Here is a 13,170-nt window from a genome sequence, read left to right as displayed (position 1 = left end):
CTGCGGGGTCAGGAGTAGTTTCAAAGACTGGGCTCCACAAGGCAATATCAAACTGGATTAAACGTTATCATTTACCTTTATTATTAGTATAATACTTATAAGCTAATATACACCTGCACATTCCTAAATGCCCCGAGACTGGACGGCCTCAGAATGCCTCGCTTGTCTACATTCGATTTTCTGCATAATCAGAAAAAATGGAGGCGAGCTTTGTTTACTTTGGCCCCGCTCGAAACCAGCGTCCTCGGGCCGGGGCGCCCAGACCTCGCGGCCGGATGGCGACTCGAGTCCGCGGGAACGCGCGCGGCACGCGAGGACTCGGCCTGCCCCACCCGGCTGCCCCGGAGCCCGCTGTCCACCGCCGACCCCCGGAGCAGCGGGCCCGGCGCGGGAGCGCGTGGCGTCACAAAGCCCAGTCGGAACGCTGGGACCGGCGCCGAAGCCGAGGGCGCCCGGCACGAACACACTAGCGGCCCTCCCTGGCGGAACGGCAGGCGCGCGAACCCTTTATCTCGCCCCGCCTCCCCTACCCCCGCCGCAGGGGCCGCAGCGCCGCGGCGGCTCGGGCGCCGCAAAGCGTCCTGGGAGAGCCGGCTCGCACCGGAAGGACGCGCGGGCGCTCGGCGGCAGCGAGGTTATAAAAGGGAAGGAGCCGGCGGCGGGCGGAAGTGGGCGGTTCAGCTGCTCCCGGCGCTGTTGTTTGGTGTTTGCGCTTCTCGAGGGGCGTTCTGTGGTGGGCCGCCGGTGCAGGCCGCAGTGACAGGGCCGCTCGCCCCGCAGCCCCCAGCCTCGGCGCAGCGTCCGATCGCGACCCGCAGGCCCAACATGGCGCAGGAGGTGTCGGAGTACCTGAGCCAGAACCCGCGGGTGGCTGCCTGGGTGGAGACGCTGCGCTCCGACGGCGAGACCGACAAACACTGGCGCCACCGCCGCGAGTTCCTGCTCCGCAACGCCGGGGACCTGGCCCCCGCCGGCGGCGCTGCCTCCGCTCACCCGGAGGAGGCCGCCGACGCCGAGAGCGGGACCCGCAGTCGGCAGCTGCAGCAGCTCATCTCCTTTTCCATGGCCTGGGCCAACCACGTCTTCCTCGGGTGCCGGTGAGTGAGCCGGCGTCCCTGAGCTGCTCTCGCGGTTTTGTCCGGAGCTTTCGGCGGAAGGGGAAGTGGTGGAAGCGCGGGAAGCCGCGGGACAGGCTGCCCTCTAAGGGCGAGAAGGGCGTCTGTGCCATGGTTACCAGTCTGGAGGTGCCCCCGTTGGGTGGGGAGCTGGCGGTGGAGTTGTTTGTTGGCGATGAGCTCACAACGCTCTTGGGGGAGAGGGGCACTGAATCTAAATTAGGTTTGTAAGAAGGGATCCCGCCTCCCAGACCCCGGGCGTTTGTTTACGGCGTTCCAGGAAACAGAATGTTCCTGGCGGTTGATTCCGTTTCTTGATTACAACCAGGAAATGCAGTTCCTGTGGCCTGTTCTCGTACCCCAGAGGTGGCAGCTTAGCAAAAACACTTCTTAAAGTGTCTTTCCCTTCCTTTTTTCAGGTACCCTCAAAAAGTTATGGATAAAATACTTAGTATGGCTGAAGGCATCAAAGTGACAGATGCTCCAATCCATACAACAAGAGACGAACTGGTTGCCAAGGTGAAGAAAAGAGGGATATCGAGTAGCAATGGTTAGCAGATCATAGATGTGAACATACATAGGAGTTTAGAACTTAAATTTGATGTTATTAGGAATTATCGTTATTACTAAGTTTTTAACAAGTTAGAATTTATATAATGTTATTAATCAAATTGGAATGTTAAACCTAAATTATGTGTCTCTGTGTTTTAGGCTTTGAATTTGATAGTTTCCTTTGACTTCTGTGAGATTTTGAAGTGTGAAATATTGTCTATGCTGTTGATTTTTTAATATTAGAAATTATTGAGGGGACTTCCCTGGCGGTCCAGTAATTAAGACACCGCGCTTCCACTGCAGGGGGCACGGATTGGAGCCCTAGTCAGGGAACTAAGACCCACATGCCCTGTGGGGTGGCCAAAAAACAGAAAAAAAATAACAAAATTTTTTAAATGAAAAGATTATTGGTGTTATTCAGCGCTGTTTTAAGAAATTAATGAAGTTATTCCACACTTTTTAAAGAATCTACAAATCCTGAAATGTTTTCATCTTGTGCCTTTATTTCAATATGAGTATCTGTCCTGTAAATCTTCAGCTGATATGTATGAGGTAGGCTTAGTCACATACTTGTTTTCGTTTTTTTCAGAAGGGGTAGAAGAGCCAACAAAAAAACGAGCCATAGAAGGAAAAAACAGTTCTGCAGTTGAGCAAAAAGATCATGTGAGAATTCCTGCCAAAACAGAGCGTGCATCAGCTCAGCAGGAAAGTAGTTCAGCGTGTTCGGGATCAACTACCAAGTCAGAGAGTAGTGGGAACTCAGCTCGGAGCTCTGGCACCCTGAGTCAGAACAGCTCCACAAGTGATGGAGAGCGCTCTGTTTCCAGCCAAAGCAGCAGCATTCCCTCTCAGGTAACAGCGGTAGGGTGTGGAAAAGTTTCTGAACCAGAAGCTCCAGATAAACATGGTTCAGCGTCGTTGGTTTCTTCGTTGTTGAAATCCAGTGTGAATAGTCATGTGACCCAGTCCGCTGATTCCAGACAACAAAGTGGATCCCCGAAAAAGAGTGCTTTGGAAGGCTCTTCAGTCTCGGCCTCTCAGAGCATCTCAGAGATTGAGGTGCCCTTGCTGGGCTCCTCAGGAAGCTCAGAAATAGAGTTGCCACTGTTGTCTTCTAAACCTAGTTCAGAGACAGCTTCCAGCGGGTTAACTTCCAAAGCTAGTTCAGAGGCAAGTGTTTCATCATCAGTTTCTAAAAACAGTTCCTCATCAGGCACATCTTTACTAACCCCCAAGAGCACCACCTCAGCAAACACGATGCTGACTTCCAAAAGCACTTCGCAGGTAGCTGCATCACTGTTAGCTCCCAAGAACAGCTCCCAGACCAGCGGCGCTCTGGTTTCCAAAAGCACTTCCATAGCAAGTGTGTCCCAGCTGGCTTCTAAGAGTAGCTCTCAGAGCAGCACGTCACAGCTGCCTTCTAAAAGTACTGCGCAGGCGAGCGAGAGTTCTGTCAGATTCTCTTGTTGCAAGTTAACCAATGAAGATGTGAAACAGAAGCAGCCTTTTTTCAATAGACTGTACAAAACGGTGGCATGGAAGTTGGTGGCCGTTGGTGGCTTTAGTCCCAGCGTGAATCACGGAGAGCTCCTAAACGCAGCTGTCGAGGCTCTGAAAGCAACGCTGGATGTGGTTTTCGTCCCGCTAAAGGAACTGGCAGATCTGCCTCAAAACAAGAGCTCTCAAGAAAGTATTGTTTGTGAACTGAGATGTAAGTCTGTGTATTTGGGCACTGGCTGTGGAAAAAGCAAAGAAAACGCAAAAGCAGTTGCATCAAGAGAAGCCTTGAAGTTATTTCTCAAGAAAAAGGTGGTGGTAAAAATATGTAAAAGGAAATACAGAGGCAGTGAAATCGAAGACTTAGTACTCCTCGATGAAGAGTCAAGGCCTGTAAACTTGCCTCCAGCACTAAAACATCCTCAAGAATTACTGTAATGATGTCCAGAATGTCACTGTGTACAATATCTGGTATTTGAAGAGAAAAACTGGCTTACTTTTGTATAATATGAAACACAGGCTTTCACAAATTTTGTATTGCTTTTTTCCAGTTTTGCAGAAAATTTACATTCTAGTTCTCTTCACACAGTGGAAGTTGTAAATAATTTGTGAATGACAGTATACATTAAAAGGTTTATGCATTAGCAGCATACCAGTATGCTGTTTTATTTGCTGAAAAAAATACTGTCTTCTATTTTTAATGACACATTAGGTACGATGTGTAGTTCTGTAGTCTTAAAATTTTTGTACTACTTTGAATTTGGTGAAAATGTATTAAGTTGTCTACCATGCTTTTTTTTTTTCTAGCTGAATAAACCTTCACATCAAAGAAAAGGGGACCATAGTGTTTGTCTGAAAGTCTGTGAAGCTTAAGGTTTTAAGAATGTTGCCTATAATGTTGAACATGTCTGTTAAAGAATAAAAGAGAAAATAGTTGCCTCAGACTATTTTTATGAGAAGCTGTAAGCATTTTTTAGATATAAAGCAGTGTTAAATACTTAAGGTTATTTTATTCTGAAGTTGTTTGAAATTCACCATGATTTTGACCTCTGCAGATTCTTTAAGTGGGTTAATTTATGTTTTGAGGTAAAGTACAATTTACACTTTTTCTTAAAGACGTAAATGTGGGTTTCTATATTAAGCATATTTTGTGACTACTACTATTAACAGATTGATTTGTTTAGATATTAAATGCTTTAAGCTATTTTACCTTTTCAAGAAGTTGTGGTTTTTTTTTCGCCCCCGCCCCCGTAGTCAGAACCAATTCCTGCAAATAGGCTTCCTGCGAATTCCTGTCACCTGTCACTAGTCGTAAATTGCAACTAGGTAATTTTTCATAGCTGATACACAGCTTTTTATGGGTAGACAAGTTAACAGTTTGCAAATCTAGAACTGGGTGGGTTTTTTGTTTACAAAACCTCGTAGAAGAACACTGGGCAGAAGAAGAGAAGCCAAGCTCAGCTCTTTAATGAGCCTGTTCAGTTGATTACATTTGTTGGTTAAGAAATGAAATCCTGCTTCTGTGTCTTAGGTGATTCGGACTGTATTATTCTTTGTGGCCTTTTTCTGGCTTTCTAGTTGCTGCACTTTGAGCAGTGATGGTGATAATGTACTGAGAAAAACCAGGAAGTGGCCTTGTGTGTGGCAGTTGTATTGGAGTAGGAAAATTGGACATAAGTAGTAAAATTTAAGTCATGAAGTTATTTCTATTTTATATTCTAGAAATAATAGGGGATACTTTATATACTTGAATTGAAATAATCAATTGTTTTTATTTCACTAGGTAACTTTTAAAAAAGTTTATTTTTGAGCATGTTAAATTGGATACCAAAGTTTAAAGTCCATATTATGTAAATGGGTTGCCTTTATATAATACATTGTGAGGAGAAATAACATGAGTGTTGTGAAAGCAGTTTTAATTACCTCAGTTTCCTCAGCCTTGGAATGTATATTTTGTGGGACAATGATTGCAAGAAAAGTAAGAATAAATTTCTGTAATGTATCTAATTAGGTGGTTTAGTAATTTCCTGAATTGGCTAAATTTCCTAAATTTCAAGTTAATATAAAAGTTACTGAAAATATTTTAAATTACAGTAAACTTCTTATATGGTAGAATTGCAGGAAGCTGCTTAATGCAAAAACAAACATCTAATTAACAAACGTTTTCTATAACTATTAAAAGCTTATAATCAGAATTTAAAGAACCCTTGATGTAAGAGAAATGCATATTTTACAATTCTTCAAAATAGTGTCGTGCAGAAGAAAACAAGCTTTGGAATCTTGAGATAGAATCTTGGCTCTTCCTCTTTAAGTAGGCATTTAACCCTTTAACTGGAAATTTAACCCTTTATCTGTAAAATAGAAGAGCTGCCTCAGCTGTGAGGATCAAAGTACATACCACAGTTGAGGAATTGCTTATGTGTGTATTCTCATTTTCTCAGAACCTGATGAGTAACTATTGTCGTTTGGTCCATTTTTCAGATGAAACTGAAAAAGTAATTTGGTCAAAGATCAAATTCAAGCCCATATCTGATTCCAGAGTCCAAGCTCTTACTATGTTTTATTGCTTATTACCTTTCTCAATTCTCTAAATGATGACATTTCTGAAAATCCCCCTCAGACTGGTTTCCTACTAGTTTTAAGTGACCGCATCATTCCAAAGGCTCATTTCCTTGAACTGAGTCACAGAAGGAGATCTAATGTTTGTACTGCTTCTCCTTAGTATCTGCATGTCTCGAATATTCTTGACTAGGGAATTATCCCATATGGGTGCAGTTGAAGTTTGTTAAAATAATTTGAAATCAAGTTTACCAAATAAGATATTGAGAGGAAATACTGATTTTTCTTCTAAATCAATGAGGTGAGATGATGACCTGAAACTAATTTTTCTCAATGGTGCTAAAATCCATAATTTTTTTTTTTAATGGTAAAGTTAGAGAGTTGACTTTAAAGAATGGTATTGTTATGAGTTTTTAACCCGAATTTTTGGGGCCTGCCACTGCTGCCATTGGCTGGGATAATTGTCATGAGGATATGTATAATTCCAAGGCTTTTGGTATGTGTTATCAAAAGCATGCTCCATTTTAAATGAGGTAAAAAGGGGCCATCGTTTTCCCTGCCAAGTACAGCTTTTCTTGGTACGGATTTCTCCTTCCTTTTTGGATTCCTGAGCGATGGCAGTGAGGAGGTAACCAAAGCAAGCAGCAACTGGGAACCAGGTCAGTCTTAAATTTGTGTTGTTACTAGTTGAAGGGGAATTTGTAGGCTTTGTCTTAAAAAATGGTGCTGAAGCCCTATATCGACTCACTGCCTAGACACTGGCAAATCTATGGGTATCTCTTTAAGCACGACTTTAAAAAAAAAAAGTTTGTGTGGTTGATGATTAAAGAAATTCTTTGTAGCTTTCTACCGTTTAAACAAAAACAAATTCAGGGTTGTCAAGCCATTAATGTTCCTACTCCCTCTCTGCAAAAAAAAATTAATAGAAATTTCAGTGAATGTAGCTTAGTTGCTATTCAGCTAGAACATTCCTTTTTCCTTTTCCTCCCTTATTACGGGCTTTACCCTATCCACTTTTCTGTTCTGTTCTTTAGAAAGACTACTGAAGGAAGATCATTATCTAAAAATCCTAATTTTTAAAGTTCTCTTTATCTGTTCCTTTGTAGTTTATACAGCAAGAAAAGTAGTGTAGTTAGTGGACAAGGTCCCAAACTAAATTGACTAACTTGGAAGGGGAGGAAAAGGTAATACTAAACAGGAAGGGTTAGATACAGGATATTCTTTTTAGTAAAAGCTAGAGATTTCATGTGCCAGTCCTTAACACAAAGCAAGCAAATACTTTTTGTGATCTTGAAACTCTCATGAGTAGAATCAGAATCCTCCTTGGAAGTCATTAGGAAAACCAAACTAACAGCATAAACAGTAAGTATATGGAGTTACAAAACTGTACTTATGAAGTGGAACTCTTATACATAATGTACATAAAACTTGAAGAGGAGTGTAAAGACAGATGCACAAAAGGATAATCACCTAGTGTTTTCCTTATGACTGTTTTCATGTTCGTCAGTTTACCAGGGCTCGGACATGGAAATGATAAAACCTGAACTCTGAATATGTGATCAGTGGTTTTCAAACTTTCTTTTAGTCATATTTCTTCAAAGAAAAATGGAGCCCTGTGTGTGTAAAACAGCGAGGAGCAGACCTACTTTGAAAGAGGGCAGCCATACCGCGTCGATGAATTCCTCTACCTTCCTTTCTCAATTCCTTGGCACCACCTTGGACTGGACAGAAGGGGGTATAGCAACTATGAGGCCTGGTGTAGATGCCAGCTTCCTTCTGCAACTGGTATTAGAGTGATGTAAGGCAGAAAGTTACCAATTTACTAAATGGAATTAATCTGTTTTAAAGTAAAATGCCATATTAGAATTTGCAATTAGTAGGGACTCAGGTCAGGCTTAAGGGACCATCACGTAAATTAACATTTAGATAACACCAAAAATAGCTACCATTTCTTACTTTTTGTGAATTGTAATTGCAGAAGTCCATATATAAATTATTAAGTGCCCACATAATGATTACCTAGGTCAAAAAACAAAATAGCAGTGCAAGGACTCACCATGTGGGTAGCTGTCACTTATTGGGTGCCTACAATATACTGATGCTTTATGTACGTCTTACCTAAGCCTCCTTACCCTTAGGTGGGTTGGTATTGTTGATCCTATTTCACAAATGAGAAAACATGACCATTTTGACTTGTTTCTCTCAAATCACAGAACAAGTAAATGTTGACGTAGGGACTCAAATCTAGCGTTCTAATTTGGGGCACTGAATGTGGATGCCAATGAGACATGCTGGCCCATGATATTTGTTTATGTACTAGAAAATGGTGTAATCACACTTGGAAGAAAATTTGAGAAATTTTATTTAACAATTTAAATTAGGAAGTTTGTAAAGAAGTAAACTTTAAGGGAAGTTGCTGAAATATGGATCTGAAAAAATCGTTGGAAAATATTTTCTAGACACTGTAGAATTTTAAAGGGACAATCTGCAGAGGCAGTGGTATAATCAGTGATGTAACCAATGGTTGAAACAAATTATGCACCTAATGAATCCTGTCTCGTTACTCTTCACCATTTGTATATTATTACTTTTCTACACTAGCTGAGGAAAACAAAAAATGGTTCTCATGAAATAAAAACTCATAGAGGTCCACAGAGGCATCTCTAGTTTGTCATACCTGTGTGGACTGTCATGGATTACTTAACGAGGGAGTTACACACATGCCCAATAACCTGCAATTTGGAAACCAATATGGGATAAAGTATGTGCACCTCTGTCCTCGTTTTTCATTTCAAAATATTGAATGCGATTAACAAGAGAAATATGATAAAGGTAAAATAAGAATACTATTCTGAAAATACTCATTCCTTTACCTGGAAATTCACATTCTCTGGCAGTCATTCTGCCATTATGGCTCATATAGGGAAGGAGAGAAGGATAATGTGACTTTAGGGAAGTCCACGCAGGGATAGCAAGGAAAGAAAAATGAACCATTCCAGCCCTAGCAGATTCTGCGGAGGGTAAAGCAGGGAAGCGGGCATTCCAGGCAAGTGGGTCCTGACCTCTCCTCGACAGCATGAACTTCGCGTGTGTCAGTATTGCAGTGGTGGGAGTAATGACAGTTCCCGTGTAATGAGCCTGCCTCATCTATCCCCTGACTGTAATCAAAGAATGCATCCTTCCTTAGGAGGGTCCGAGAGATTGAAACAAAGAGGGCTTGAAGAAAGAAATCCTGAAGAAATCGAGACCTTGAATCCAAAGCTGCTGAGCTGCACAGCACGGGGCAGCATTCACGTGGAATTCCGTGGATGTCATTCAGTGCACTGATGTCCTTGGGGTTGCGGAACAAGGTGGCCCTTTTTGGGATCCCTGCGATTGCTGTACGAGTAAACTTAGAAAAATCTTACTTTAAAAAAGTAATTTGAAATAAATACTGGTGGTAGCATAAAAGTTCTAACAAACTTATTGGTGGTACATATGCTAAAGGTACTTGATAAAGCTTGGGGCACTATTTATACTTGGTCAGGCATTACTTTGCCTAACACATTCTTCTAGGGGAGGAATTATTTCGAGACAGTAGCCTAAAATCAAATCATACCAGGTGAAGCACGGCTGCTTGCGTTCTGGTAAAGATTTCTTTTTCTCTCTTCACAACCTTGGGGGAAATTCAGGAACTAAGCAGATGAAGACTAAACGTCAGCTCAAGTATGGAATAAAACAGGGTCGTCTGCGTTCTTTCCTTAATTACCCCAAGTTTTCTTCTGAACATTCTGTGTAAACCCAACGGCTCTTGCTCAGTTTCCCTTTGATATTTCTTTCTTTGCTTCATTTATTATTTTTTTCTCAGTTGTTACCTTTTGCTGTTGTGAGCTAACAAATGAGTAAAGATTTAAGCTTTTTACTTTCTGAAACCATGGACGATAGTACTTACGTCAGACATCCTGTAAATTTCAGTGTAATAATGGTTCTGGAAGAATCATGAAAGACAGCTGCTGACCCCTTTTTGATCTTTGTCAATATAAAGCAAGAGGGGAAAGGACTGGGAGATAGAAATAATATAAGGTCAGCTCAAGAATTTTTTGTAGACTTTGGTGGCTTTTCAGAATTCAAAATTCTATCCTTTCTTATTATAAGGGAATTTATGCAGCCGTATATCAAAGCAAAGCTTACCTACTGAGTCTTGGCCTAGAGCAGACAAACTAAAATGACAATAACAACATATTGATTTTCTATTGCCACTGTAACAAATTACCACAGATCTGGTGGCTTAAACAATACAAATCTGTAAGTTAGAAGTCCAGTGAGGTCCCCCGGGCTCACATCAAGGTGTTGGCTGCTCTGCTTACCCTCCGGAGGCTCTGAAGGAGAGTCTGCCTCCCGTGTCTTTTCCAGCTTCTAGAAGCGCTTGCATTCTTAGCTCACGACCCTCTTCCTCCATCTGCAAAGCCGGCGAGGGTGGCTTGAGTCCTCAAGCCGCATTGCACCGACCCCGCTTCTGCCGTCACCTCTTTTTCTGACCCTGACTTCTCTGCCTCCCTTTCCCACTTACAGGGACCCTCGCGATTATACTGGGTTCACACAGATAGTCTCCCTATTTTAAGATCATCTGGTTAGATGGTCACCTGATCAACTTTTTTAACTCCATCTGCAATGTTAATTCTCCCTTGCCTTGTAACGTAATGTGTTCGCAGGTTCTAGGGAGTCCACAAAGAGGTGTGAATTCACCACCAACATTTATCTTAAGAATGTTGGCTTTCTAACTTCATAAATCACAAAGTGTTACTGCTGAGCAAGACAGTGTGTGGAAGGTGTTACAGCTTAAAAATGAGTTCTGCTGAGCAGCGCGATACATTGCTATAAGACGACTTACTGATTTTAAATGATGGCTGATCACAAGTGCTTCCTCAACCATTTAATCCCTAAAGTCTAATAAGGGAACCTCTTTTTACTCCACGGATCCTTCAATAAGAGACTTTCTCTTAAGGGTCAAATAATAGAATTAACATAGAAGCTGAGATGGCCAACAAGTTGACAGTTTTTCAAGGCCTCGTTTGGATCATAGTAGACAGAACGAATACAACTTTGCCCTAAAGAGGCTGGAGGGTGTGGAAATAGAGGAAAGTAAGTACTCGGTGGCTGACTTCACTTACCTACTGCCTGACTGGCCTCGCAAATGTTAAATGTCAGCTTCTCACTGCTGAGCAAAATACATCTTAAATTTATAGCTCTCAAGCATAATTGGACAAATAGAAGGCATGTATAACTATTAAAGCACTCAATTCTACATTCTTCATAGTCATATAAGTATATAATAAATAATCCTAGGCATTTGAAAAATCACACTGATTGACTTTAAACATCTAAAATGTCACTGCAATTATCTAAAGGGGTAAAAGGGAAGAGTTCGTGAGGAACATGACATGTTCTGCTCCAGATAATACGTATACTTCTAAAATCAGAGTTATGTTTAAAGAAAGAAAAACAAATTTACAAATCCCAATTTTGTGTACTTCAAAGAAAAATATCTTTATTTGGAAAGAATATCTTTATTCCATTATTCTACCACTTTCAAAACATTTTTAGGGCACCTCTTTTGGAATTGCCTTTTGTTCCAGAAGCACATTCTTTGGAATCGCCTTAGCGATTTAGTGGTAGAAAATATTTGTATTTTGTCGATTTACTTGATTTTTACTTTTACTTGAGTTTATGGTACAAAGTGCACTTATCAGATGGGGCCTCAAATATCCTCATCAGGTCAGATGATTCACAAGCCCTCACTTAAGGGTTTAAAGCTGTAGGACCAGAACAAAGGTGAGTTACTTCTGTGTTTTCAGGAGTTGGCAATAGCTCTCCAACCAGCTAAAGAGGTTGTCCTGTGCTGGGCACCTTGACTGACATCTGAATTGAGACCAAGAGGCTGGGGGGGAGGGGGGTGTATGGGGAAAGTACAATAAAGTTCTCAGTGCCTCAGGGATAATTCTCCAGAGGGATGTTTAACCACAAAATGGGAAAGATGTGCTGGTACAGACGTCCTGTAGAGTGACAATGTGAAAAATTAGCTACTGGGACTCCCCGGTAAGTTCTTCCCAGGGCCCACACTGTAAGACGATGGTCATTAAAGCCACCCAGTTACCCGGGTCCTGGAGCACACCCTCTCCCCGTTCTCAAAGTCTTTTCCTCCAACAAGACCCCAAACAATAATGCCCCAGAAAGAAAAATTATGCCCCTAATTTTTTGGTCATCACTGACTTCCTGGAGAAGCTTTTCTCATTAAAATAATCTCCAATGTTTTGTTCCATTCCAACAGTTAAGAGATGGCAATCACAAACACAGTACGTGCTCTAAAATCTGATGTAACCTGTAAAAAGAATAAATCATTCAATCAGTAAAAGAGCCAAAAAAATGACTTGTGATATAACTCACAACCCATGGATGTCACACTCATGAAAAGGGCTGCTTCCTCAGGAGAGGAGAGAGCCAGCCTCATAAGATTATGCTTTTTTAGGCAAAGTCCATCTCCAGGGAGTCTGACAGCAGCCTACCTCTCTAGTCTTTTCCCACCTTCCTTAGTCTCCGTATTGCACATGACACTCTGCCACCAGGAGGCAGCATTAGGGCATTGATTTTTCAGGGAATAAACAAAAACACAGATAAACATCTTATTCGACAACATGTATTGGGTATTTTATGTGCCAAACACCTAAGGAGTTTACATTTACTAGAAAATGGAATGGTGCTAACAGGTATCAAAAGCAAAACTGCCTACTTCCAATTTTGCTGATAGCTTAGCTGAACAACATGATCTCTTCCAAATACCCAAGTCAACCTTTTAACAAACATTGTATTTTTCTCTTATTTCTCACTTCCAACCCCTCTTCCTGTGATTAGTCCCACCTGTGGATGGATGAGAGTTGAGAGAATGCTCTGATCAATTCTAAGTGAGGCAAAGAAATGGTCACTATTGGCCACTCCTTTCTTAAAATTACAGACAGCATGTCAGACTTTTCTCTTCCCAATGTCATTGTAGGAATTATTTGTTTGTTTTCCTCTGGGCCGCAAAGCCTGAATTATTTATTATCTGGTCCTTTACAGAAAAAGTTTGCTGATCCTTGATCTAACCTATCATCATCCTTCCTTGAACAAACTCAGAAGATTCCAGATGGTACCTGAAGAGTTTCTGTCTGCTTCTTCCAGCACCCTGGCCTCGCTTGCTTCCTTAAACACATCAAGTCCTTCCCCTCTTCGGGACTTTAATACTTGCTGCACCCTTTACCTGGAATGCCTTTAAAGGGTCGTTCTCATCCTTAGGTCTGATCTCAAATATCACTGACTAGAGTGAGTATCCCTCGCTCCCAGGAATCACAAATCCTTCTCTTTTTCCTTCATAATTATCTCGCCTATGTTTTGCTTAGTCATTGTTTCCTCCACTAGGATGGGAGCTTCCAGA

General features: G+C 41.8%; 1 protein-coding gene across 2 annotated transcripts; it reads left to right on the top strand.

Annotated features, from left to right (window-relative positions):
• Window positions 1-625: 625 nt before the first annotated feature.
• Window positions 626-4,379, top strand: CDKN2AIP (CDKN2A interacting protein). 2 transcript variants are annotated; one of them, XM_029226728.1, is made up of 3 exons: window positions 626-1,097; window positions 1,535-1,634; window positions 2,257-4,379. In XM_029226728.1, exons 1-3 carry the CDS (start codon window positions 826-828, stop codon window positions 2,263-2,265), a joined length of 381 nt encoding a protein of 126 aa, XP_029082561.1. In that variant the 5' UTR covers window positions 626-825; the 3' UTR covers window positions 2,266-4,379. The 2 variants fall into 2 exon arrangements, with proteins under 2 accessions (XP_029082561.1, XP_029082560.1); XM_029226727.1 differs by having other exon boundaries at window positions 1,535-1,665.
• The last annotated feature ends 8,791 nt before the right edge of the window (window positions 4,380-13,170 follow it).

Source organism: Monodon monoceros, unplaced genomic scaffold, assembly GCF_005190385.1.
Source record: "Monodon monoceros isolate NGI ecotype Baffin Bay Population unplaced genomic scaffold, NGI_Narwhal_1 Super_Scaffold_17, whole genome shotgun sequence".
NCBI lineage: Eukaryota > Metazoa > Chordata > Mammalia > Artiodactyla > Monodontidae > Monodon > Monodon monoceros.
This window is presented reverse-complemented; position numbering and strand designations above follow the sequence as displayed.